The sequence below is a fragment of the Lepidothrix coronata genome, unplaced genomic scaffold (genome assembly GCF_001604755.1).
Source record: "Lepidothrix coronata isolate B3197 unplaced genomic scaffold, Lepidothrix_coronata-1.0 Scaffold203, whole genome shotgun sequence".
Lineage (NCBI taxonomy): Eukaryota > Metazoa > Chordata > Aves > Passeriformes > Pipridae > Lepidothrix > Lepidothrix coronata.
The window spans coordinates 236,464-263,206 of record NW_016690383.1 but is presented as its reverse complement, the minus strand read 5'-3'; the positions used below and the strand labels follow the sequence as shown (position 1 = coordinate 263,206).

Sequence of the window (26,743 nt, the reverse complement as noted above, 5' to 3'; positions counted from 1 at the left end):
GCTCCAGATAAGGATGTGCTGGGGGCTGCCAAGCTGTCCCCACCCAGCCTATCTGCAGGGCCACCCTGCAGGACACATAGGACAGGGCCTGTTGTCTTGCCCTGTGTCTGGGGGGGACATGGAGGGTCTGGAAAGCAAGAGAAACCATCTTTACCCCTGGGAGATCACTGCAGCAAAGTCCCCCATGACAACCTCATGCTGGCTGTCACTGCTTCTGCTCACTGGGTGACCCCAAGCAGGACAGGTACCCCCAGAGCCACCCAGCCAGCCCCCAGCACAGGGAAGGGTGTGTGGGGCTGGGAGAGGGTTCCTGTGGCAGGACAAGGGGAGATGAGCTGCTGCCACCAACCTGGTTGCTGGGACAGACAGAGCCTTCCATCCGTGTCAGCCCTGCTCCAACCCCTGGGGTGCCAATCTTTTGGGGTGCCCCTGCAGTGGTCAGCACCCCCAGCATAACAGGAGCCATGCAGTGGAGCTCACCAGTCACCCTCGGTGGCTCCTGGCTGCATGTTTGTCCCTGTGGGAGCAGGACAAGGCTCTACACCCACAAAGGTCTGGGGCAGGGAGCCCATGGGGGCACAGTGACCGTGGGGAGGTCACCAGTTCCCTGGTTTGCAGGAGCAGTGTGAGCCAGGACCTCACCTCCACACACCATTATTCCCCCATCCCAGCAGGAACACCTGCCCGGGAACACCAGCAGCCCCCGGCCAGCCCAATCCTGGGGGTGCTGGGGCGGGAGAGACGGGCGCGAGGCACGAGACAGAGCCCAGGCGGGAGGTGACACGGGTTTATTATCTCACAGCAGGCACAGGCACATGCAGATACAGGGCCCGGCCCGGCACGCCTGCTGGCCAGCGCCAGATCTGCACCCACCGCCCGCGGGCCGGCACCAGCCGGGGGCTGATAATGCCGGTCCCCCCGCCCCGGCCGCAGGGAGGGGATGGGGGGCCCCGCAGCACCCACCCCTCTGCAGTGGGTCACTCCCGGCAAAGGGACTGGCTGTCCCCCGGGACGGTGGAGAGGGACCTTCCCCCACTCTATGGAAACCAGCACCGAGCTGGAGGGTGCAGGAGCTAGTGGAGGGACCCCCAAAACCCCACCACAGTGCAGGTTGACCTCACCAGCAGCGCCAGGCTGACCTCACACACGGGTCTGGCTGTAACAGCCACATCGAGCACAGGCATCAAGATAGGCGGGGAAGGGACATGGGCCAGCGCAGGGCCCTGGTGGCACTGCAGGGAGGACGGACACACACACGGGACAACCCCTTTCACATTGTCACAAGGCAGCAAAGCCACTGGCCATAAGAGGCAGGGGGAGGGAGTGAGGTAGGGTTTCCTGCACTACCTGCTGGGGCAGGTCCTGGCCAGCACCCAGCCACAGGGCCACTGGTCCCCAGGCAGCTGTACAGGAGGAGCCTGTCCCCACTCAAGTGTCCTGCTGGTTCCCCCCACCTCTGACCCACAGTTTTAGTGTTGTGGGGTCAGGATGTACCACAGCACCCAGGGACAGCAGCTGCAGTGGCTTCCCTGCCCTCTTAGGGGACAGGTGGCTTTGGCACAGCACTACTTTTTGGTATTCCTGGTGGTGGGATCTCACCATGGCTGAGCTGGGCTCCCTCTGCCCCTCAGAGCTTTCCCCGCTCCAGATCCCACAAGGAAACTTCCTCAAGGGGAAGTAGCATGGGAGTGGGCAGCACCACTGGCAGTGCTGGGTTGTCACTCTCCTGGGGGGTGACTGCCACCTCTGGGAAGCCCAGCCTGGGCAGGGCTGCTGGCACTGCAGGGGCACTGGGGGTGAGACACTGGGACAGGGAGAGCCAGCCACAGGGACAGCTGTGGGAGACAGGGCTGGGGCAGTGCCCAGGAGGGTCACTGAGGGAGAGCAGGGGGGTCCTGGCTGTTCTCTTCCTACAGCTCCACATCCCACCAAGCCTCTGCCTCGAGCTCTGGGCGCTCACCTGAGGGCAGAGAACAGCAAGGCACCGGGACTGCAACACCAGACAAGCTGCCAGTCGTATCTGGGGAGGGATTGGCCTGAGACAATACATAGTTAATTACAAAATAAATCCCCTCCCACCCTTGGAATAAAAAGAGCAGCAGACAGGACATGCATCTTTCTGGCCCTACAAAATAAGGCACCAGTTACAAATGAAAACCAGATTGTCTTTGATATAAAAGGAATTCCCACGTGTCGAAGGCAGTTGATGTCTGAGTGCATAACAGGGAGTGATCTTCACTAGCTTTGGGTTGGCCAACCTCATTCCTTGGCCACGGTGGCTTTCTGGAACAGGGGAAGCTGCAGGAGGGGAAGAGAGAAGCTGTTAGGGCTGGAGGAGAGGGAGGCAGGGAGCTGCCTGCACTCTGTGGTGGGCAGGGCTGGGGAAGGAGAGGCTCCCTGAGAGGCTGAAAGCTTCCAGGCAAGTCCCTGTGCCCTAGGAGCTGTTGGCATCGCCAGCTGCCAGTGCCCAGCTCACCTTTGTGAGATCCACACCAGTGAGGGCGCGCACGGAGGTGGGAATCTCAGCCAGCAGACGGTTCACCTCGGACATGGTGTTGTTATTGTCTCCGCTGAGAATAACAATCTCATCCACTTTGGAGAGGGGAGCAGACACTTTGGCAGCGATCTAGGGAAGCAGGGAAGGAGGGTGGAATGAGCAGAGAGTCAAGGAACTGGTCAGCAGCCCACTGGGCAAGATCCCTACACATCACACAGGGCCCTGCTGTGCCCACAGGAGACCCGGCCCAGCCTGGGAGCTCCCCAGCGCTTGCCCAGGGCAGGGGAAAGCTGCTCCCTCCTCACCTCAGGCAGTGCATCCAGCACTAGAGCCAGCCTGGCAGCTTCTCCATACTGCTGGAGCGCTTCTGCTTTCAGCTTCAGCCCCTCAGCCTCCGCCATCCCCATGGCCTCGATCACAAAAGCCTCTGCTTCGCCGATCTTGCGGATCTTTTCTGCCTCTGCCTGAGCAAGGAGGATTTGCTTCACCCTGGAAAAGGAAATCCAGTGCTGTAGCAGCCCAGATCTCTGCAGAGAGCCCATGAGCTGGGGCAGCACTGTGCTCCCAGCTCAGGTCACGGGCTCACTCACTTCTCTCCCTCAGCGATCTGCTGGATGCGATAGGCCTCGGCCTCGGCCGGCTGCCTCACGGTGGCCATCAGCTCCTTCTCCATCCGGATCACCTCCTTCTCCTCCACATCGATCTGCTTCTTGCGCTGCACCACCTCGATTTCGATTTCCTCCTGACGGATCTTCTGCTGCTCCCGGGCGCTCTGCAGCTCGTAGGCCAGCTGGGCCTCTGCAGTCTGCACAGGGGGGAGAGGAAAAGAGGGGTCTGGGCCACGGGCTCCTGTGCACAGACATAAGGACCCTTGGCAGGACCTAAAACCAAACACGGCTCCTGCTACTGAACCTCTTCCCAGGGGTGACATCCCAATATTCGGTGCTGTCCTTCCCTGTGCACTTTTCCCATACCACTTGAGCCCAACCAGCTCCAGGTTCAGGCAGGACGACCCTCCCCACCCTTTCCTCCTAGTCCCACCAAATTTCTGCAAACAGGAGAGGAATCTGCTGCAAGAGCTCACACTGTGACACACAGTCCCAGGTTCTCCACTTTCAACTCTCCTAATAGATGTAGGAGAAAGAAGCTGACAAGCCCAGAGCCATCAACACCATCACAAACCCTCCAGGGAACAGCGGTGGGCTGTGGGACACTCTCACCTTAATGTTGACCTCCTCAGTGAAGGCAGCTTTCTGCAATTCAAAAGCCCGTTTGGAATCTGCTATTTTGGTATCTGCCATGAACTTGACATCCATCATTTCTTTCTTGCACTCTGCCTCCTGCGGAGAGGGAAAAGAAAGCAGAGCTTCAGGGTGTGCAGTTGGAGCTAAACAGGCTGCTCCGGGGAAGGCTGGCACATCTCCGGACTCACCCGAATGCCAGCATCCCGCTCGGCTTCTGCCACTCCAATGTCTGCATCCCTTTGGACAGCTGCAATCTGAGTCTTCCCCAGGGAGCTCAGGTAATCCACTTTATCATAGACATCCTGGGGAGGAGAGAATAAGTCACAACCACTTCAAACAAGCGGCTCCATCTTGCTCCCTCCCCGCTGAAGCTCTGGGCAGCCACTCATGCGGTCAGGCCGAGGTCAGAACGCGCCATGTCAGCTGATCCACACAAACAGGCAGGGCAGGGAGAGGCAGGCTCTCCCGACATCTTCCCTCGACTCCCTGGAGGCTGGGTTATCAGCCAGCTCTCTCCACGAGCCTGTTTACAGAGGCAGCTAACCCGGTGCTCTTGGCCCAGCTGCCTGGATACAGGACATGCTGCGGCGGCTGTCATGGAAACTCCCGGAGGGCTGGGGCAGGCTGTCAGCTGGAGCCTTCCAGCCGGCTGCAGCGGAGAAGCCAGAGCCAGGCTCTGCCCTGCTGCTCCTACAGCTCTGCCCATAGTGCAGCGCCCGATGTCTGGATGTACCTTGATGGTGAAACTCAGGATCTCGATCCCCATGCGACCCACGTCAGGGGCTGCCACCTCCCGCACCAGCTTGGCAAACTGGTCCCTGTCCTGGTAGATCTGCTCCACTGTCAGGGTCCCTGCAGGGGGAAGAAAGGTGAAGCACTTTATTTGGAACAGGTAACACACAATGACATGGGTCTAAGCTCAGCAACATCCTTGTTGTCCCTTATCTCTTCAGGCCTGGGCACAAGGTTGTAATCCTCTGCCCCTGCAGTGGCACCAACATCTCAGTCTCACAAGCGCAACCACCACCCACACATGCTACCTGTAACCCACAAAGGACTCAGACATCTCTTACTGCAGGCACTGAAAAGTCATTTATCACAATGCACAGCAGGAGCTGCTGGAGGGGAGATGCCACCTCTGCAGTCGGCAGAGGCAGGTCCAATGTGGCAGCTGCGGTGGCAGTGATACCACTGGGGCAAGCCAGCTGAGGAGGGACAAAGCCACTCCAGATGCCTTCAGGGTACGAGTGCCTCCGCACCTAGGATGGAGCGCAGGTGTCCCTCCAGCGTCTGAAGGACCACGTTCTTCACATCCTGCACGTTCTTCCCCAAGAACTGCTCACAGGCCACAGCCAGGAGCTCCTTCTCAGTCATTATCTTCACCTAGAGACAGGAGACAAAACCAAAGGGACTGAAGGTGCCTGTCCAGGCACCCTACAGCAGCAGCAGCAGAAGCAGCAGTACCACCACCAGGCTGCCAGGCCCCCGTGCTACTGATGCTTCAAGGGATCACGCTGAGCTGCCGCCACACTGAGCCAGGCCACTGGACCAGCCAGCGAGCCCCTGCTCACTGCTGCAGGGGACAGCCCTGCTGCAGGCACACACCAGCAGCCAGGGCACACATCTCTCCAAACCCTGACGGCATCTCAGCGTGGAGAGGTGCTCCCTGCAGCCATCTGTCCCACAGCAGTGGGGGCAGAGCCTGGCTCTACCTGTCCCATCTGATGGAAATCCTACCAAGAGCCCTGAACTACCAGTTCAGTCACTGCACCAACACCAGCGCCAGGAGAGGGCTTGCTATTACCACTCCTGGCCAAAGCCCATTTTGTTACCTTTCTCTTCCTCCTCCTTCACTAGAATTAATTTTTCTGAGCCAGGAAAGGCAGAGAACGAGAAAGAGTCTGATGTGCCCAAGGAGCAGCTTAAAACAGGGGCTCCATTCAGTGTTCCCTGGAAGGAGAGATGAGACAATATGGCCACAGCACATGGGCTTGTCCTGCCTGGGGCAAGGAGCTCCTGGCTGTCCTTTGAGGTGTCCCCAGTGTGTCATGGCCAGGACTTGGCTGTTCTGCTCCATATGGTCAGTCTGGTGGCGATCCCTAGAGATGGGACACAGCCACCTCTTTCACCTCCCACTGTCAGAGCCAGGTGTAAAAACATCCCCATTCCAGACAAGCCAGGGTCCTGCTGGTCACGGGGCTGCTTTTTAAAGGCAAAGTGGGTTACAAACCCCTGTGGGGTGTGTTAGGCAGTGGAGATCTGTGCTCACAGAGCTCTACAGCACACAACTACAAGTAGCTACAACCCACCAAGGTGACAGCTCCTGGTGGCCATGTCCAGTGTGAGGGCTCAGGCAAAGCCTGGACATAGAGTTATCCCTGTGCCTGGCAACACCAGAGAAGGTGTTGCCACCTTCTAGCAATACCACTACAGCCACACAGACCTCCAGGTCCCACAGCACCAGAGAAGGGAGCAGTGCCACTGCAGCCACACAGATCTCCAAGTCCCACAGCACCCTCTCATGGAAACAGCTGGGCTGGGCAGTGCTTCCTATCCCGTGAGGGGCTGGTGGCACCCCATGTCCTGCCCCAAGAGCCCTGGCTGGACCTGACTCAGAGAATTCCAAAGCCTCAACTGCACCACAGGGGCCCTCCAAGGGTCCCAGTGCACACTCTTGAGGGGTTCACAGCCTACAGACCTCATCCTGACACCTACAAGAGCGCTTCCAGCTGGCAAAAGCAACACAACTATTTCTTGAGAAAGCTTTGTTTGACAGCCCACTCATCCAAAATGATCCCTCTGGAGCCAAACAGCAGCACCTGGCCCCCACACTGCCAAAGAGCAGGACAACTGGGATGGACCATCACCTTCTAGGGGGACAGCAGGTGGACCTTATTAGATGTGGTGAGCTGGCCAAGACTCACCTGCCACAACCCTGTCCCTCACAACATGAAGAAACATCAACCTGGGCTGACCCTATTTCCTAATGCTGCTTCCCAGGTGGGATCTCTCGGTCAAAATGCCAGACTGAATCACAGCTAAGCACGGCAATCCTCTTCTGCATTGTCTCAAAACCTCTGGGATCCTTTTGGGGTCAAGCCCCAGCGGTTTCTCATCCCTGCACCCAGCAGCGTGCTCTTCCCACAGAAGGGGGAGTTGGGAGAGCTGCTGTGGAGCTGCACCCGGGAGTGTGAGCCCTCCACGAGGCTTTTGCAAGTATCAAAACCAATTAGACTCAGCAGCAACATTTATGGTGTGCATCTGCCAGCAATTCCACTTCTCTAAACAATCCCCACCCTCGGGAGCTGCGGGGAGGACAGAGCACGGAGTGGGATGTTTGTTAGGAGGATCCCTGCGGTACTTAGGAGCAAGGAATGGTTTAGCCTCTGAATAAAGCCAGCCAGTTTACACTGTTGAGCCCTGGACAGCTCAGAACCTGGCTCTGTGCAGAATATGGACACCAACCTCCACAGCAAAGGCTGCACAAAAGAAACAGGGGTTGAGCAATTTGTGCTCAGCGTGTTTGCAGGATTTCAGGCAGGGCACTGCGACACTCGGCGCTTCTTCAAATGTCATTCCCATCAGAGGGAAAGGACTCAGCTGGCAGGGAATCAGAGCCTCCATCCAACAATCCGGTGTGGAGGATCGATACCGCCGCACCCCGCTCCAGCTCCAGCCAGCTGCACTCGCAGTGAGGGGCCAGTTGAGACAATCCAATTAGCCTGAGGCTCAGGAAAATGGTACAGAAGGATGTGGAGCCCAGCATTGGCCCAAGGCAGCAGCATCCCAGCACATCCCAGCACCCAGCCAACACAGAAAGGAGGCTACTGGTGAGCACTCATTACATCCCTCTTCAAGAAAAGAACAGCATCCTTATGCACATTAACCACTTCTATCATTACAGCAAAAACTCTGAAAGCTCTTTCTCTAGAAATAATTTGTTTTCCTTTTTTGCTCAAGCTCTAAAAGGAAAAATGTTTGCCTCAAAAGTACTTCTGCAAAATTAAGGTAACCTGTGCCATGCACATCCCCAACAGCCTCAATCCTGCTTTCTGTGAGGCAATTCCTTGCCTCTCACCTTTAAAATTAACTGACAGTGAAAAAAATGAACAGTGGGAAGAGAGAGTAATATCAATGAGATGAACTGAGAGTTGCATTTTTGAATCAAGGCACCTGGTGATCCAGCTCTCTGCTACTACACACCACTCAGCCTAGGCAGGCAATGGAGGGATGTCCCAAAACTAGGATAAAAGGGAATGCTGCCTTCACAGAAACAGAAGGAAAAGCCTACAGATTTAGGAAATAAGTGTGAAGTGAGACATGGGTGCACATATTTTGCCAACCATGCAAAGATCACTGGGATTATGTGACACCTTAGCAGCTAAATGGATATAAAGAACTGGAAAACAACTGAAAGGTGGATATACAGTACTGATAAGATGAAACCAAGGATGCTGGCTCACATCATCAATGTCAGGACTTGCCCAAGATGCTGGCTCCCATGCTGGTGCTCTTGCATGTATCCCTGTTTCCCAACAGCAGGAGGATGATGGATTATCTGCTGTTGAGTCATGGTCATGCCCAGCCCTTCTGTCACATGTGACAATCCAGAAACTGCTCCTGGCTGAATTCAAACCCTCACATATATACAAACACAGCTCCCCTGCAGCATCAGCTCAGAGCAAACCAATGAACTCAGGAGGAACCTGCTGCTCTGGGAGCACTGGGGGAAATCTGTCAAGCGCTCGGTCTCAAAAGGGCTGCAGCAGCACGCTCTGGGAGCACTGGGGGAAATCTGTCAAGCGCTCGGTCTCAAAAGGGCTGCAGCAGCACCATAGTGGTGTTCCCTGGGGGAGCCTTCTGAGCCATGAGGGATTTTGGTCACATCACTGTGCCACTCAGCAGCTACCCTCAGCTCCAGAGCTCCCCACAGGGAATGTGGCAGCCACCTCTCCTGTGATAACACACCTGGACATGCCTCGGACACACGGTGACCACAGCCCTGTGTGCACTGAGAGCCACTCTTGGTTTATACACCCAGAATGAGCTGTCAGGAGCAATTCTCAAACCATGCAGCTGCCTATTCACGGAGCCAAATTCCCTCAAAAGCTAACAATTCCCTCCCAGCATCCTCCCCAGGGCATGACTTGGGCACAAGGACAGACTGTACCAGGGCAGCAGACCTCAGACTCCCAGAAGAGCAGGGTTCAGTGTGCTGTCACAAGCAGCAAGAGCTGGTGCTTACATTTGAAGAAGGCTGGAGAGAATCAAAATTCAATTCAAGCCAGAAATTTCACACGCAAATCTTAGTGCCTGGAGGGACTAAGTTATTTTTTTTAAGCTTTAACTCACCGTGAAGAATTACAAGGTCCACGTGCTAACAATAATAATACAAAGCAATATAACGCTCGATGCCATCTCTGGAGGGAACAGCTCAGTCCTGTGGGGTCACACATGGGTCCAAGGGCACCGTGGCACATCAGCGTTCCACAAACACATCAAGTCACCCCCCACACACCTCATTTGCCACAGGGACAAATGAGATACCAGAAAAAAATGATTATGGGGAGAGAAAAAGAGGTCACAACCCCCATCACCACACGGGACATGCTGGAGTGTGTTTGAACCAACAAGGACAGCGTGGTTTTGCACAAGGATTTGTTTCAGAGCAGTTGGCTTCTCTGCCTGGACAACGGCAACCTCTTAAGGGGCAAAACCAGAGGTAAGTTAGAGACATGCATTCCTGAAATGATGTTTTGGAGTTACTGTACCTGTGCCACACCTGTGACAGTTATAGCTACCCCCTCCGCCGTCTCTACGTCCTCACACCTGGGCTGTAACGTCATTATCTCTAGGGAAATCCTGCCAAAAAACGTAAAATATTTGCACGTTTCCAGGTTACACACACTCACCTCTTCCCTTTGCATCTCCTGCCCCGGGTTACCTGCCACACTCCTCACAGGTAATGCAAGACAGGCACAGAATGCAGCCGAGGGAGCATATCTGTGATTGGAGACAGACACGGCACTTTGGCTAAGAAGTAGATTTTCACATAATGCTTAAAGGTAATTTATCAGCAAAGGCTGGAAATGATCCTGTGACCCTTTGCCTCCTGCTGGGCTAGGTGAAGGGCCAGAAGCTGGCAGCTTTGGGATTCCAAAGGGCCCTCAGTCAGAGGCTCACTGTGCTGCACTGCCCACTGCCGCAGCAGTGCAGGATGGTGTCACTGGTTTAAAAGCACAGCACGGAACTGGGATGCTCCCACTCGCTGCACAGGAGCCCTGTGTTTGGCAGAACCTGGCACTGATGCTGCAAGAAGTAGCCCTGGATTAGCACTACCACAGACCTAAGCCCTGATCTGGTTCATCTCTCCCTCTATTTTTCCAGTGTTCCATGACCAAATGGAGATATCCAAATGGAGATGAGTCTCCAGCTCTTTAAGGCCATGCCTGTAGAGCATCAGGCACCTAGGAATAGATCCTGCAGCTCCAGAGCTTTCTCAGTCACTCAAGGTGGGCATGAGGTACTTTGGTCAGACCCAGCAGTCTGCAGGTCACAATCTGTAAAAACAAGAGACATGCCTGGATATGGCAGGCTCTGTTTCAGGAAGCTCCCGTGTCAGCCATAACGAGCCGGAAAGGCGTTGGGAGTCAGGACAGGGAGCCACAGGGCAGAGAGCTTGTGTCAGTGAACATTAGGTCAAACATCTGAACCATGAAGGGGCTGCCCTGGGCTGCTGTGTGCAAGCTGAGTCGCTCCAGGATTGGCTGGAAGTGCCGAAACCTATCCCTGCAAGTTCATGCCTGCCTTGGCCACTGTCCTAATTAAACTGGCACGCAAACTGGGAGCTGATAAAACAGATCCCACTGTCCAGGACGTGCACAGGCATTTTTTGCCATGTGCATTCAGAGCTTTAATCAGATACTGCAGGATTTCAGCCTTCTGAAAACCTAATCTACACTTTGAATTTGATTTCCAAGCTGTGCTGCTGCTTAGCTGGCAGTTCACAGGGTCATTGCTGGCTCATAACTGCCCACAGTGCCAATGCCAGTCCTGTGTGCTGCCACTCATCCGAGGTCTCTGTGCTGTACTTTCAAACGTGACGACATCCAAAATGGGCACTGTCTCCATGTGGAGGAAGAAGGGCTGAGTGGAAATCCATAGCCAAAACTGCAGAGCCAGGTACAGCTGCAATTTTCCTACACGTGTACAGGTTTCCTTTTGAAACGACACAAAACCTGCCTTCCCACCTGTCCCAAATCCTGTGCAGAATCCAACCTGGCCTGCCTGTGCCTCCACACAAAAGCAGATGCCCTTCTGCTCTCCTCCAACCCCACAATGGAAACAGTGCTGGCAAGGAAAGGGTTACAGCAGGAGCAAATCTTAGGTACAGCAATGCTGAATTTGGAATTTGCCAAGGATGCACCTGTCTGCATTACCTATAAACTGTGGAGTGCCTCAGGGCAAGTGCTGGAGAAGGGGAAGGAGAGGAGGGTATTGAGATTTCTGTCCCATTAGAAAACCATTAGGTTTTGTGTTATCCTGCTGCTGCTGCTGCTGCTGCTGCTCAAAACAGAGGGACAAACAGACAGGATGTTAGGAAGCTGGTGGATTATTACCTGTGCAACCCCTGTTACGTACAGTGGGACCCCCTCCGACGTCTCAACATTCTCGCAGCGACAGAGGATGGTCATAACCTCCAAAGACACTCTGAGCAGTGAGGAATAAGGGTAGGACAGCAAATACACAAAGCAGTTACCAGAGAGTAAGACACTCATTGCAAAGGACAGAGGAGACTTTCAGGTTTCAGCTTTTCCCTGCTCAGTTTGCCTTTCTCCCACTGCCTACTCCCAGGGCTCCATAATGATGGGGCAGATCAGCTTTCCTAGTTCTGGTGGGGAGTTTACACCATCCACTTGCCTCCTTTAATGAGGCAGGCTGGGGTCTCATCTCCACCCTGCACATGAAACTGAACCATCTATCCCACCTGGACAGCCAGCCTGGAGTCAGCTGGAATTCTCTGTTGAAGTAATCTTTGCACACAGAAAATTCCTTTTCGTAATAATTTTTTACACTTAATAATAATTTATGCTTCTATGTCAATATTTAAGAGAGGCCAGGAAAAATGAAAGTGGCAGAGACCTGGCTACCCACCCCTGGCTAAGGCATTGAGGAGAGAATCTGCTTCCAAGTGCTGTCCTGGGAAGCTGAATTAACACCATTTGGCTCCCCCAGAGGCATATTAGACCGTGCTGTCTCTCTCCCTGCTTTTATTTCTGATCCCTAAACAAGGACAGCGTTTTGTTTTCCTTGTTTTTTCCCCAGTGCTCAAGGTTGCAGCAGAATAAGTGCCCAGCACCCTGCCAGCTCTAACTGTTCCTTTTGTTCCCAGGTTAGTGCTACCTGGCGGGACGCCGCTGACAGCAACACAATTGCTGCTGTCTCTCTTGCTCGCAGCACTGGCAGTTCCAGAAAAAATGTCCTAATTTCAGAGGAGGAAATCTGCCTCACTCTTCATGTTGATGCAGTGGGCTCCATCTGGGGCACAGCTTATGGTATTTGGGAAGGGCTCTGTTTTTGAAGGGAGAATTAAGCCCCATATCCTGTGGTGTGAACTGGGGGTATAGATTTTAAAGTAAAAGATTTGTCTGGGTGCTGGACTACCTGTCAAGAGATCCATTTGCTAAATAATGCCCAGATCTCTCCCACATAACAGCTCATTCCTGGCAAGCAGTTTTGGTCCTGGATTCAGTCTATCCTTAACTTAATAAATCAGCCTCCCAAATATATCTGTTACCTCCTGCACTCAGCAGGTCAAGGTCCCACATTGTTCTCTGCACTTCTCACGTAAGAAGAGTAGGAGCAGGAACCATTTGTTCAGTTAACAGCTCTCCCAACAAGATGTCTCACAAAAATTTGGGAATGAAGCTTGTCTAGATTAAACACAGCAGCAGCCAAGACCCCTTGGAGCAAGAGAAGGTGCATGACCCCCAGGTGAGCAGTGTATCATCTGCAGTGACGGCAGCAACATGCTCAATTGTCTGCTGGTGGCAACATATGAACAGGGAAAAGAGGTTGGAAGACCAGGCAGTAAGGGTTAACTACAACCTCTGCCCATCACTCAGTGCAAAACCCAAAAGTCACATCTTTATCCTTTGCCCTGTTATTTTTTTTTACACAGATGGAGGAAGCCTGTATTGGTGAGCATGAGGGATGTGTTGGGAGAGAGTTAGCATTCCTACAGATCCTAGAGACAAAGAGCTGTATTAGCAGGACAGGAGCACTACCACAGCATGTTAGCTCAGAGACCAGACCGTAAGCAGCAGCAAGCACAATCCATGACTGAGAAAAGGGAGAGAAAGGCAGTCCCACGGTTTTAAATTGGAACAATCTGCTCCCAAGGTGAGAGCAGTCAGCAGATCTTTAGAAAGAGAGACTCGAGGAGCAGGAGGGGGCACTGCAGGCCACAAACAGGTTGGTTACTGGGTGAGGGGTTGGGCCATACTGGGCAGAACTTGGCTTCTCTTGTGAGCTCGTGGATGAGCCAGCCCAGTGCCCTTGCCAGCACCTCTGCCAAAGCCTCAGAGCTGGGAAGGTCAGCAGAGCTCTTTCCCTCTTCAGCACTCACTGCACCAGCACAGGAAGAAACACACTGACCAGTCAGGCTATGGCTCTCTCAGCTTGATGGGTTTTATGTAAAAAAAAACCCAAACAAAAAACCACAACTAAAAAGGAAAAAAAACTCAAGCAAACATGATTGTCCTGGGTTTGAGGAGAGGTGTGGACAGAGAGGCCATTTGAAAAGTACTTCAGCTGAAAGCATGGGATTTCTTTTTCTGTGTCTTTTGCACTGTGTACACACAGCTGTCCCCATGCAAACAGTCAGCAGAGAACTTTGATGCTCATCCATGGTTTCATATCCAGTCCCATGTTCCTAAAGATACTGCTGACAGCCCCATTGGGATTGCTTTGCCTAATTCCTACTCCAAAAAAACCCATAAATAACAGGGGTCTCCTTACCTCTGAGTGTCAGTAATGCACCACCAAGCCCAAGCCCAGCCTCCATACACATACTGCTTCTGATCAGAGCCACAGCAGCCACCTGCAGCACAGCAGAGAGCACAGAGACACTGGGATTACACACATGCACATTGCTCTTGTGCAGGGAAAAACTGCATCCAGAATGAGTCATGAGCAGAACAACTTCACAACAAGTCTGCCCACTTAGGAACCCAATGCTCTTCCTCACCTCCACGGGCTTCACATGGCAGTTTTCCCAAGGCGACCTTTTTTGGAACTGTCTTATAAAACTGGAAAACAGTATTTGTAATAATTCAGTATGAGGAACAGTAACACACAGAAACTGACTGTATTTCAAACCAGGATTTTATTTTAGTTTTGTTAAGCAGTTTAAGCACTTTTAGCAATCAGAATCAATGTTGGAAATGTTCCATCATCTTCAGCTGTGATGTCAATTGTTATGGAAAGCCACATAAGAAATCCATTTCCTTTCCCTCACCACACACTGCAAACCACCCTTAAATTCCCAGAGAAGCTCCCAGCACTGGAGCAGGGAAGAACCCTTGACCTCCCCCAAAATACCTCCTAGTTCTGGCTTGTGCAAGTAGCGTGTGCCTGATGCTTTGATGGTCCATCTCAGAGCTGGCTGTGCCCAGGGTTCAGGCAGCCTCCAGAACTCCTCTGACACAGCTAAGATTAATCCCAGTGAAGCTGGAAGATGCTGTCTGGGTATTCATACCTTTGATTTAAGGAACAAGACACCTGCTGCCTTTCAAGAGAGCACCCTGCCAGTGACCAGCCTGGGAAGAGAGGAGCTCTGCAGCTCCCCGGTTAGGATGCAGGCTGGGAGGATTAAGCCAGAATTCCCTCCCTCCTTGGCTATCCATAATCATACTTACTACAGCAGTGCCCCAGGGCCTCAGGAAGGTGAGCACTGTACCAAGAGAGCAACAGACAGATCCAGCCCTGTGGGATGGATCTAGGCAGGCAAGACAGAGCCGGCACAGGGGAAGAGCAGGAACACGGAAACCAGCATGGCTGTGGCAGCTTCAGGTTGTGGGAGGGGAAAGGGAGAAGCAGGAAGCCAGCAGACCTTTCAAGAGAAGTGACCATTACTGTTTGCTGCAATAGGTCACAATGAAGAAGGAAAGGCAGCACACATTCAGGCCAGTGCGCCGGCAAGAGGGGACTGCCCTCCACATCCTCCTCTTCCTACTGATCCTCCAGTGTCTGTCCATCTTCTGCTGTCAGCCAGCTACTGCCTGCTACCAGATGCTGCCTGCTTCCAGATGCTGGCCAGATACTGTCTGCTTCACTGGCTTCCATGTGATGGTTGACAAACCAGCAGATCAGCCCCATCTACAAATCTTCACCCTTCTTTTTCAGTAGGAATTAAACACAAATGGGAAAATGATTTACAGACTTTTTCAGATCTCCTGTTCTCCCCAGACTAGAGGAATATTCTCTTCTGTCACCTCTGAGCCAGCCTTTGGATGGCTTCTTCCTGTAGCTGGAAGGCTATTTCAGCCAGGCAAGTGTTACAGTAACTGATGATACAATATCCTGCAGCAACCACAAGGCCTTTAACATTTCTTGGAGGACGTCAGCCCAGTTAGCTCAGCCTTTCAGCCAGGCCCTTGTTTTCCAAGAACAGGAAGGGAGGTGTTCCTGGCAGTCAGGAAAAGCAGCTCCACACAGAAGGGTATTTTATTTCACAGGGTCTATGTGGTCTTTACCGAACTCTGTTAATCGTTTCTTAATAATCTGAGAAAGCTCTGCACCCTAAACCCACCATTGCTACAGGAACATGTCTCTTCACACAGATGTTCTTTTTCTTTTGCAGGAAATGCAAGGAATACCTTATTTAGTATCACGCCCAAAGCGAGCTCCACATTTGCTTCCTGGTGCTGCACAACACGGTCTACTGAGCTAGATTACATGTCAAAAAGTGTGCAAAGCATAAGAAAAAGCAGGGAAATCTAACACATTACTGAGGAGCAGGATGCCAGCTGGTTGCTTTCATGCACGTTGGACGTCTGAGCGCAGCAGAGCTCTGTCCTGGTAAGGCAAGGAGCTGAGGGCTCATTTTCCATGGCAGCACTGCCACCTCTTTCTCAATTCTCGGAGAGCAAGCGAAAAAGGAACCAACAAAGCGAAATCTTTGCAAGGCTAAAGAATAAACCCTCTTGCACAATAAGATTTGGCAGAGAAATTGCCTTTTCCAGCTATAATATGCCCACTGTTCCAGCAGCCTGGGTCTCACAGTCGCTTGGCCACTTCCACAAACATCCACCGTGCTCTTCCGGGGCAGTGTTGTGGGGCCACAAACGGAGGATTCATAGCCAGGGAGCTGCCAGCCAGCTTGGCCTCTTCCCAAAGGGGTTCCATGTTCAAGCAAGAATTCCCAGAGCCAGGAGAAAGTATGTTGTCTGTTTGTTTGGGCTTTTTTTTTTTTTCTTATGAAATAAGATTAATCGCTTGGGAGTTGGTGGATAAAAGGAGCTCTCAGCAGATGCAGGAAGCTGCTGCCCTGATGGATGGCGGGCAAGGAAGAACGTGAGCCCCAACAGTCACAGGGACACAGGGCTCAAAACATCCAAGCTGGGACAATCTGAACAAGCTCTGTGTTGTTTGCTCTCCCCAGGTAACTTGGGCACTGAGTTACCTCTCTGGCAGGAAGTGGTGAGCATTCCGAAACTCGGTCGTGGTAAACAGGCTGCTGAGTGCAGACAGACAAGGAAAAAACTGATAATTGAAAACAGTTACTGACAAAAGAGATAATGCAGAGAGAGAGGAAAGCAAAGGCATACATAAAGAAAATCATGTCCTAAAGCCGGGCCCAGACTAAAGTCACTGTCTGGCTCTTAGGCCACGTTGTGCATATAAATTAGGCTTTGTTCACATGCAGAAATGGCACAAGGTTAACAAAAATTAATTTAGAAAGATGCAGGGTTCTGAGTTTGAATCCATAAAAGCCTTTGATGGTCACTGCAGCAGACGAAAGCAGATTATGCTGGTTATCTTGTTTTGGATGTAATCTATATCAAAATGACTAAATGAGTATCAATGCTACAGAGCGAGTTTAAAAACACATTTAGCAACTTATCTTGTAAACAGAAACTCAAAGAACACAAACCACAATGAAGCTACAAAACAATACCACAGAGACACTACCCAGAATTCCTCTGGAAACTAAAAGGAAAGGCCTGAGGCTATTGTCCACCTCCCTCTCCTGCCTCCAAAGAGTAATTTGCAAGCCCTGGAGATTTAACAAGCACCTGACAAGGAAACCTTGAGCTCCACCACCTGCAAAAAGGTGAAGAATTACCTCCTGAGAATGAAACATCACAGAGGAGCTGCATAGGGGCCCTTTGGAGCACTGGTAACCTCATGACTTGAGACCAGCTGTGATGCTGCACTCTGTCAGCAACCACTGAGCATCACAAGGAGTGAGAAACCGGCTGTGGGGAAAGATTTTCAGCTTGCCAAAATGACAAACTGAAACCTGCAGGAGCACTCAGTTAAACCTGGCAGAAACCCATCTGTAGTGCCACTACAAGTTTCCTGCACACAGCCTGCCTGGTGCAAGAGGTAGAACACACCTCGACCTCAACCCCGGGGGACAGTTTGAACTGAAGGCATGAACACAGACAGGGCAAAACCTCACATGAGATCCAGCTGAAGCTGCCTGCTCCTTCCCACAAACTCCTATTATTTTTGAGGCTGAAGAACTGGAACTGCACCAGCTTTAGGGCTCAGGTGGCTCTTGCTGCTCACCTCCTCTTTCCACAGGACACAGCCTGGACCTTCTCGTTCCATTTTCATGCACTCAACTGTTCTCACCTCAGTGTAATCTCTGCATTTCTCCTTACTGAACTGCATCAGATTTCGTTCAGCCCATTGGGTCAATCTGCTGAGTTTGTTTTGACTCTAATCCAGCTCTTCAAAGCTCTCAAACCCATTCCCAGCTCAGTACTCTCTGCAAATTCAATAAGCACATTCTCGATTCCATTATCCAAGCCAAAACAAGGGACTTACTTGATAAATTCTTTCAGCTGAACAGTGAGCTACTGTCAAGTTCCCTGGCAATGGTTTTCCAGGCAGTTTCATATTCATTTTATAGTATCTGAGAAACCAGTTCCTCCTTGCACTGTGGACTGTAGGTCTCTTGCAGGAAGGGATTGCAAAGCCTCAAAAAATCTTTATTTCAAGCTTTCAACTTAGAGGAATACCATGAAAATACCAGTCTCAAAATCACAATCAGTTCTTGCAGGGATAAGAAGGATGCAACACCAGGATGGGAGAGTTTAGGGTGGCTCTGGAAAGGCTGACTACCCCTGACTGCTGGGGGGCAGCAGGAAATGTCTACACAAAACTAGAATTAACTGCTAGTTCTTTTTTTACTTTGACAGACACCAAGGAGCCCCAAAGGGTGTGCACTAATGTAAAGTTTGAGAAACTGGGCTGGAGTGTATTTCTCAGACTGACTTCTGCTCACCCAAGGGGGACTCAGACTAGCTGGACATGGCAATTATGTATAGTTGTGTTGCAGCGTTCTCCCAGGAAATACAGCTGGGTTAGCTGGGTTGCATTCCCCTGATCTTTCTCCTTTTTTCACACCCTGAATTTTTGCTGACGCAGTAGCTTTTTCTTACACAGGAACACAGAGGGCTGGGCCAACCTTTCCCTGCCACGTATCTCCAGGTGTTCCCCTCAGAGCTCCTCTGCTGCTGGACTGCTCCCACACAGTGCCATCCTCCAGCCCACCACAGCCAGAAGGAAAGTGCCCCAACTGCAGAGATTTGGGCAACACTGTTTGGTAACTGTAAGACGAACGTGGCCGTTAGAAATTATATTTCCTTATTATGAAACTCTGTGGAAATATTACAGCGTTATATTTCAAAATCAGCAGATCGATCCATGAGAGCTGCATTCAAACAGACTGTAACCCCAAACCAGCATTTCACAGCCTATTTGGCTGGTGGGAATATTTAGGTATTAGGATGAAGAGGTACTTTGTGTATCTCCTTGAAAACTCAACTGGCTCCAGCTGTGCTTGCAGCGGGCTCAGTGATGCGCCAGGCGCCTGCCAATGCCTCCTCAGAGCTTGCACCAAACATCACCCAGCAAAGCTAGACCCAAAATTTGGGAAGATCATCATTGCCTCCACAGGGCTCTGTGGGGCATCCTCACAAAGCCTGGGCTCCACAATTCACCGGTGGATCACTTAGCTGAGTGCAGTTTCTTAGAAGGAGATGGATGTTGCTCAACAGGGGAAGGACGTGAGTGCCAGCAGAGAGAGCTGAGCCCTGCCCGGGAAGCAGCTTCCCAAATAAGGCTATGAAGCTCCACTTTCCCAAGGCACAGCTGGCTGCTCCTTAAAAACTGGAGGAACTCAAATATCTCACAAGAAAGTGAAAAGAAAGAACACCCCTCCCCAGAAAACACCCACATGCCAGGGGAGGCCCAGGACTAAAGGCCAGGGGGCACAGGCTAAATTTATAATAAAGAAAACTTTCAACTGGCTTCATGATTTGGAGGTGCCTTCCCACAAAGCGCAGACTTTCAAATAACAACTGTATGACAATTCAAGACTGCAAGGCAAAAGCCTGTTTTCAGTAATATTTGATTTAAATTAATTTAAATGTATTTAATATTATTTTGGTTTATTGGTAATTATTATTGGTTTCTTCTTCCCTTCTCCTCTCTCTTCAAATCCAACTTAGTATCATACAAATTAATGCTGGCCCTCAAGGTCCTTTCTGTTTTCCTTGGAGGAACATGACTCAAGTTCCTGGAACTACAACTGCTTGTAGCAACACCCTCCCACTAATGCCCTGGCAGTTGCTCTGCACAAGAGCACAGAGGAGCTGCAGAGCTCCCACAACCTCTTGTGTGCCGCTGAAGCTCCCAGCTGGTGCCCTCAGGAGACAGCAAGTGTCTGCAGACCGAGTTGTGCAGGAGCAGAGGAAAACCACGTCTGGTGGCAGCTCCAAACCCCATTCCGAGTGGCAGAGCCTGGGGTGATCTCTGCACCCTTCCCAGAACACGGCTGTACGTCCAGGAGTGTCCTTGGCTCGCTGCTCCAGGCTTTGGGCGTGCACAATACTTGGAACTGCCAGTAGATGCCACAAATTCCTGCTGGCTCATCCTGCAAGCTGTGTCTTGTAAACTCCACAACTGAACAGAAGCAAACCTGAGCTTTAAGACTTGAGGGCACACCTGGAGCACAGCTTCCCAATCTTCCCGCAAATGTGGCATTTCACCAAGCGGTGCCAATTTTGACAGGTGTCTCTTTGGAGGGAAGCACAACATCAGCTCTAGATTCCACTGGGAACTGCAGAGATGTGCATGAGACCAGGAAACCGAAAGGAATACTGCTGCTCCGGGAATCTGGCAGGTGTGGTTTGTAATATGCCCACAGCGGGCATATTTGTTTCCAGGACTGCAGCCTGCTCCTGGCATCTCCTCAGAAATTCCCGTAACAGGTCTGTCATCTGAGAGAGATGAACTGATAACAGACCAGCCACAGTCCACTGGAGACTTTGGCTCCAAAACCACAACAGTGTAGTTCCACAGGCACAGCGGAGCCATGACTGAGGCACATCCTTGATGTTCATATGGGTGAGTTTAGGTCTGAACGCCACAGCAACCGCCCCAAAGCTGGGCAAGCACTGACAAAGGGGATGTGACATGATGGAGGACACCTGAAGTGATCAACATCTGTATCTAAGCTGGTTGCTACCTTGCAGTTGGCCCCAGTCTGTCACAGAGTGAAGCTCCCAGCCCTTACATCACCTAAGAATAACTAATTAACCTAACAATAATTAATTAAGTCCTGTCCACACGCAGCCTGGTCCATGCCAAAGTGCAGTCGGGAGCTTTGGCAGTATTGGAGCAGCTGCAGGCTGAGTCAGACGCCGGAGATTTCACTTGGGGTTTATTTAACCCCAACCTCAGCCACTAGCTCAACTGCTGGTAACATTCCACACACCTGATGGGCATCACCTGCATCCAGTGTCAGCACCACCAAGAGTCCAGGTGATGTGCTGGTAAGGAAGCAGCAGCAGGACGTGATGGATGAGATGGGCACCCCAGGGACAAGCCTGCAGTGCGCTGCCCCAGGGGGGTGCTCACACCCAGCTCCCCTTCCCCAGCAAAGCCAACTTGCTGTTGGCAGGGGACCCAGAGCTTTGCCGGTGCCACTGCCTGACATCATCCAAAATCAGCAGCATCGGGGGTGTTGCTGGCACCAGACCTCGCCCACTGCTCTGTGCTGTAGAGAACCCACCCTGGAGCCCAGGGGTCCACACAGCAGGAGCTGCCCCCCGTCCCCGCTTCACAGGGACACCCCCAGCACCTCAGTGCCCACACACAGCAGGACAGCCCTGGAACAACACTGCAAGGTCCCATCATGACACGGACTCCCACTCAATGTCCCCTCAAGGAAGGATTTCCCCCCACAACATCCCAGTGCTCCCTCTGGGACCCCCCCACCCAAATCACAGGGCATCCTCCAGCAGGTACTGCCAAACACCCCCCAGGATCCCACACACTCCCCCAGGCAGACCCCACCAGCTTCCTGGGTCCCCCCACAGCAGGGATCCTTCCTAGTGCCTCAGAGCCCCTCCCTGACAGGGACAGACCCCCATTGCACCACCCAGACTCCTTCAGTGCCCCAAAAACCCCTCAGGTCAGCTCCCTCCTCAGCACCCGATCCCATGACAGGGACCCCTCGAACCTCTGAGACTCCCCTCACAGTCAGGACCTCCCAGTTCTCACCAGGGACCCTCCTAGCAGACCCCATTACAGAGATGCTCCCCAATTCTATTACAGATACCCCCACAATTCCCTCAGGATCCCCTCACGACAGGGATCCCTCGAACTCCTGACAGTCCCGTCACAGCCAAGACCCCCCAATTCCCATCAGGAGCCCCTTCTATCACATCCTATTACAGAGATGCCCCCCCAGTTCCACTACAGCATCTCCCCCCTCCCTGTTTATTCCCAACTCCCTCGGGGTCCCCGTCCCCCTCCTCAAACCACTAAGAGCTCCTCACAGTCAAGACCCCCCAGTCCCCCGCTCCCAGCAGACCCCATTACAGAGACCCCCCGCAACTCCCTCATGGTCCCCTCATGACAGGGACCCCTCGAACCTCTGACAGCCCCCTCACAGCCAGGACACCCAGCTACCTCAGTGCTTCCCCCCACCCCGACAGGGACCCCTCAGCCTCTCTCTCGCCGATCATCCCGGACCGTACCTGACACCACCAGCGCCTCGTTGGGCCCCACCGTGTAGCAATTCCCCATGACGCCCACGCCGCCGCCACCGCCCGCCCCCATAACCCCCCGCGCCTCGCTCGGCGGGGGCGCGGCCCGCGGGCGCCGCCATCTTGGGGAGGTCGCTGCCGCACCCCTGGGGGCGGGACCAAGATCTGCCGCCATGTTGGGAAGGTCGGCGCCTCCTGCCGGGGGAGGCCTGTGGGCGCCGCCATGTTGGGGTGTGCAAGGGTGGGTGACACTGCATGGGTGTGCAGGGGGTGTGTGTGAGTGAGAGACCGCAATAGGTTGCGATAGGCTTAGGGTTAGAAGGGAGTTTGACTTCATGGCTCTTCAAGGGGTTGTGAGAGAGTCGCTGTGGGGGTGTGCAAGGGGGTTGTGAGACCCTGCATGGGTGTGCAAGGGAGGGTGTTTGTGACTGCAGGGGTGTGCAAGGAGGGTGTGAGAGTCATTGCATGGGCATGCAGGAGAGAGACTGCAATGGGTATGCAGGGGGGAGTGTGACACTGGGCGTGCAAGGGGAGAAGGGTATGTGACCGCAAGAGGTGTGAGTGCACTGCAGCACGTGCATAGGTGTGCAAGGGGGGGTGACACTGCACGGGTATGCAAGGGTTCAGGGGGTTGTGCTGCAGCGTGTGCAAGGGAGGGAGGTCTGTGTGTGCTGCAGTGTGTACACAAATGTACAAGGTGGGATGTGTGTGCTGCTCTGCGTGTGTGTGCGTGCGGCACCTCCTCCTTACACGCCCATGCACACACTGCAGTGCACACACACACCCCTTTGCACACCCATTCCGTGTCACACACACACCCTCAGACGGAGCAGGGCCTGGTGAGCACCTGTGCAAGGGCCGGTGCCCCTCACGTGCCCACCTGCCCCCGCAGTGCCACAGCCCTCATGCATCCCCATTTCACCCCACACAGGACTCGACGGGCTCCCCCATCACCACCATCACCTTTATTGTGCAGGAGCAGTGGAGGCGGCTGGGGAGGGTCCCACTTTGTCCCCCCCCAGCCCCACCAGGCGTTCGCTGCTCTCCCAGAGCGCCCGCGCCAGCCGGTCATCGCGCCCCCGTGGCCATGGCTGCTGGGGGCCACTGTCGGTGAAGTAGCGGCCGCTGAGGGGCTCGAGGCCATCCCGCGTGGCACAGTCCAGGACCACCTGTGCACCCTCAGACGGGTCCAGGAACAGCAGCCAGGCCAGTGGCAGCAGCAGCGGCTTCAGCCACAGCGGTGCGTGCCGGAACAGCGCCGTGTTGACAAACCCTGCACGAGGGACAGCAGATGTGGAGTGTCCCCTGAGCACATGAGGGAGATGGCCGTGGTGGCCTTGGCACAGGCAGTGTGGCTGTGAATGTCTGCTGGCACTGCCACATCTGCCCTGGCTGTACAAGGGGTGTGTGTGGGGGGGGTCAGTGGTGCACAGTGCTCTGTGAAAGGATACTTGTGTAGGGGTCCACTGTGCAAGGGGACACACCATGGGACATGCTGTGCACAGGAAGGTGTGTGCACAGGGACACATTGTATAAAGGGATACCTGTGCAAAGGGACACGGCAAAGGGACACATGCTGTATAAAGTGACACTGTGAAAAGGGACATGCCATGCAAAGGGACATACCGTGAAAAGGGACACTGTACACAGGGACACTGCTAAGGGACGCACCATATAAATGGACACGCCATGCAAAGGGACACATGTGCAAAGGGACACATTGTATAAAGGAATACGCTCTTCAAAGGGACACTGCAAAGGGACATACTTATATAAAAGGGACACTCCATGCAGAGGGACACACATGTGCAAAAGGACACCCTGTGCAAAGAGTAACAACCGTGCAAGGGAACAATGCTCCACGTGCAGGAATTCCCTGTGCAAAGGCTGCACCATGCAAAACACTCCCTGTGCAACAGCAGCCCCTGTGCACGTGACTTCACCATGCAAAGCACGAGGTCGGGACACACAGGGACACAAAGGTGTGCAGAGCACACCCCCGGCAGACGCCGATGGTGAGCCCACCCAGTGCGGGTCCTACCTGGGTGCACGGCGTAGCAGGTGACCTGTGTGTCCTGCTCCCGCGTGGCCAGCTCGCGGGCGTGCAGCACGTTGGCCAGCTTGCTGTCACAGTAGTCCTGGAAGGCAGAGAACAGCCCTGGGGGAGGGCGGCCCAGGGACTCGGGGCGCAGGCGGCCGGCGCAGTGGGCGCTGGAGGCGACGATGACCACCCGGCTGGGCCCGCAGCTCCGCAGCCGCTCCAGCAGCAGCTGGGTCAGCAGGAAGTGGCCCAGGTGGTTCACCTGGAAGGGGAGGCTGAAACCATCCTCTGTCGTGCCCCCGGCGCTCACCCCTGCGAAGAAGGCAATGGCAGCCCACGGCTGGTGCCCCAAGGGTGCAGGGGGCATTTGGGGTCCTGGCACTCACCCGCGTTGTTGATGAGGAGGTGCAGGTGGGGCTCCTGGCGCAGGAAGGTGCTGGCAAAGGCTCGCACTGAGCGCAGGCTGGCGAGGTCCAGGTGCATGAACCGCACCTCTTCATTCCCTGTCTCCTGTGGGCAGGGGAAGGGCTGAGGGGGCAGCCTGGGGTGGGGGTACCCTGTCCTGGGTGGGGGTACCCTAAGTACGGTGGAGGTGGATCCAGCTGGGGACAGGGGGGATGCTTTGGGGGCTGGTTCTGGCCCAGGGTGAAAGGGCTGCAGCATGCTCAGGAGCTGCAATGTGCCGGGACCCCCAGCATGAAGGGAGTGCCCATGCAGCTCCCCCCATGGTACAAGGTGCCCATGCCTTGGGGTGTTTCTGTGTGCCTGTTGAAGGTGTCCCTGGACTGTGCCATGGGGTTCTCCTGGGAGGGCCTGGGGGTTTCCCTGGTATACCCACAGGGGTGTTTAGGGAGTTGCTCATGTGATGCCCACAGATGTCCCCTTGAGTGTCCTAGTGGTGCCTAAGGGTTTCCGGGATGTCTCCTGGGGGTACCTGTGGGTTTCTCGGGGGTAACGTTGGTGGGCTGAGGGAATGTCATGGTAGTGTCCTCAGGGTGCCCACTGGGGTGTCTGGGGGTGCCCATGTGATATTCAGGGATGTCCCACCCTGAGGTGCCAGGGGAGGTGTGCAATGCGGGTATCCCAAGTGTCTCCTGGAGTTGCCCGTGGGGTGCCAGGAGTGTCCTGGGGGTGTCTGCGGATGCCCGCGTGCTGCCTTGGGATATCACATGGATGGGAGTGCCCAGGAGGGTGCCCGGAGGTCCCCCGGGGGGGTGTCGGTGCGGGCGCTCACCGTGCGGATGCGGCTGGCGGCGGCCTCTCCCCGCAGGGCGTTGCGGGTCGCCAGGATCACTCGGGCCCCGCACCGGGCGAGCTCCAGCGCCGTGGCCGCCCCGATGCCGCTGCTTCCCCCTGCGGAGCGGAGGTGAGCGGGGGTGAGCGGGGGCCGGGCCTGCCCCGGGTCCCTCCCGGCCCCTCCCGGCGCTCACCGGTGACGATGGCGGTGCGGCCGCGCAGCGCGGGGCGGGCGCGGGGTCGCGGGGGGCTGCGCAGCCCGTGCCGGAGCAGCGTGTACAGCGCCAGGAGCAGCCCCACGCACAGCAGCGCCCACCCCATTCCGCCGCCGCCGCCGCTACGGGGGAGACCCCTTTCCACCCTCCTCCCCGCCCGGCACCTCCCGGTCCCGCCCCGCCCCGCTGGGGCCGCCCCGCAGTCGCCCCCGCCTCCCCGCCGCGGCGGGACGGACCGACGGACGGACGGGCAAGGTACGCTCGGCTCGAGGGGAGGGTAAGCGAGGTCGAGTCGTGGTCCCGAGGAGAGGGTGAGTGCGGGTCAGCGCAGCCCCCCGCCCCCCATCGATGCCCCGGGGGACAGGGCAAGGGGCACCCGCTGTCCCCCCGGGCCAGACCCCACCGCTCCTGCCCCAAGGGGCGGGAGGTCACAGAATCACAGGATGGTTCAGGTAGGAAGGAACCACACCGGAGGTCATCTAGTCCAGCCCCTGGAGCGCACTTGGGACTGTGACCAAACAGTTTGTGAATATCTCCAGGGAAAGGGAGTCCACCACTCCCCCTGGAGCCTATTGTAGGGCCTAGTTACCTGCACAGTAAAGAAGTTCCCTTTCACATTGAGGTGAAACTTCCCTTGTTCCCATTTCTGCCCACTGCCTCTCTCTCTAGTGCTCAGTACCCCTGAGCAGAGCCTGGCTCCATCCTCTGACACACCCCCTTCAGCTTCTCAAACACATGGGTAAGATCCCCTCAGTCTGCTCTTTTCCAGGCTAATTAGGCCCAACTCCTTCAGCTTTCCCTTCTAAATGAGGTGCTTCAGTCCCCTCATCTTCCAGTTTGCTTCCAGGCACTCCATCTCTCTCCTGTCCTGAGAAGCCCAGAACTGGATGTAAAACACATCCCTGGAAACATTTGAGGTGAGGTTGGACCTGACTGAGTTGAAGACTTCCCTACTTACTGCAGGGGGTTGGACTAGATGACCTTCAAAAGTCCCTTCTACCTCAACCCGTTTTTGTGATTTTATCATCTTCCAGTCCTCACCCTCTTCCCTCCCACACCACCAGCATCCCACCACATCCCCCTTACAGGACATCAGGCTCCTTCCATCCCAGCCCAGCCTTGTCCCCCACCTCAGGCTCCTCTCCTCTGTGGTCAGACACTCGGGGGGAAGCTCCAGGTTGTGGTGACACGAGTGAAGACAGACAGTCGAGAAAACAGAA

At 54.3% G+C, this 26,743-nt stretch overlaps 2 protein-coding genes across 7 annotated transcripts; both read right to left on the bottom strand.

Moving 5' to 3' along the window:
- Window positions 1-847: 847 nt before the first annotated feature.
- FLOT2 (flotillin 2) lies at window positions 848-22,133 on the bottom strand. Of its 6 annotated transcripts, none has more exons than XM_017832609.1 (11): window positions 22,023-22,127; window positions 13,762-13,843; window positions 11,361-11,451; window positions 5,001-5,124; window positions 4,475-4,593; window positions 3,930-4,043; window positions 3,718-3,837; window positions 3,088-3,302; window positions 2,803-2,986; window positions 2,477-2,626; window positions 848-2,298 (listed from the first exon to the last, which is right to left on the bottom strand). In XM_017832609.1, exons 1-11 carry the CDS (start codon window positions 22,102-22,104, stop codon window positions 2,260-2,262), a joined length of 1,320 nt encoding a protein of 439 aa, XP_017688098.1. In that variant the 5' UTR covers window positions 22,105-22,127; the 3' UTR covers window positions 848-2,259. The 6 variants fall into 6 exon arrangements, with proteins under 6 accessions (XP_017688098.1, XP_017688099.1, XP_017688100.1 ...); XM_017832610.1 differs by lacking the exon at window positions 11,361-11,451 and adding an exon at window positions 9,654-9,744; XM_017832608.1 differs by lacking the exon at window positions 11,361-11,451 and adding an exon at window positions 9,513-9,603 and having other exon boundaries at window positions 851-2,298.
- A 97-nt stretch (window positions 22,134-22,230) lies between these two features.
- Window positions 22,231-25,629, bottom strand: DHRS13 (dehydrogenase/reductase 13). The gene is made up of 5 exons (XM_017832484.1): window positions 25,503-25,629; window positions 25,307-25,425; window positions 24,459-24,582; window positions 24,073-24,384; window positions 22,231-23,304 (listed from the first exon to the last, which is right to left on the bottom strand). Exons 1-5 carry the CDS (start codon window positions 25,627-25,629, stop codon window positions 22,997-22,999), a joined length of 990 nt encoding a protein of 329 aa, XP_017687973.1. The 3' UTR covers window positions 22,231-22,996.
- Window positions 25,630-26,743: the final 1,114 nt, after the last annotated feature.

Coding starts and splice junctions, on each gene's coding strand:
- FLOT2 (XM_017832609.1), bottom strand. CDS start 22,104: ATGGGGGCGGGCGGTGGCGGCGGCGTGGGCGTCATGGGGAATTGCTAC. Junction 4,594..5,000: donor ACACCTGCGCTCCATCCTAG/GTGCGGAGGCAC, acceptor TTCCCCCTGCAG/GGACCCTGACAGTGGAGCAG. Junction 2,299..2,476: donor CTGGTGTGGATCTCACAAAG/GTGAGCTGGGCA, acceptor CCCCTCCTGCAG/CTTCCCCTGTTCCAGAAAGC.
- DHRS13 (XM_017832484.1), bottom strand. CDS start 25,629: ATGGGGTGGGCGCTGCTGTGCGTGGGGCTGCTCCTGGCGCTGTACACG. Junction 24,583..25,306: donor CCGCCAGCCGCATCCGCACG/GTGAGCGCCCGC, acceptor CCCTGCCCACAG/GAGACAGGGAATGAAGAGGT. Junction 23,305..24,072: donor CTGCTACGCCGTGCACCCAG/GTAGGACCCGCA, acceptor TCCCTCGTGCAG/GGTTTGTCAACACGGCGCTG.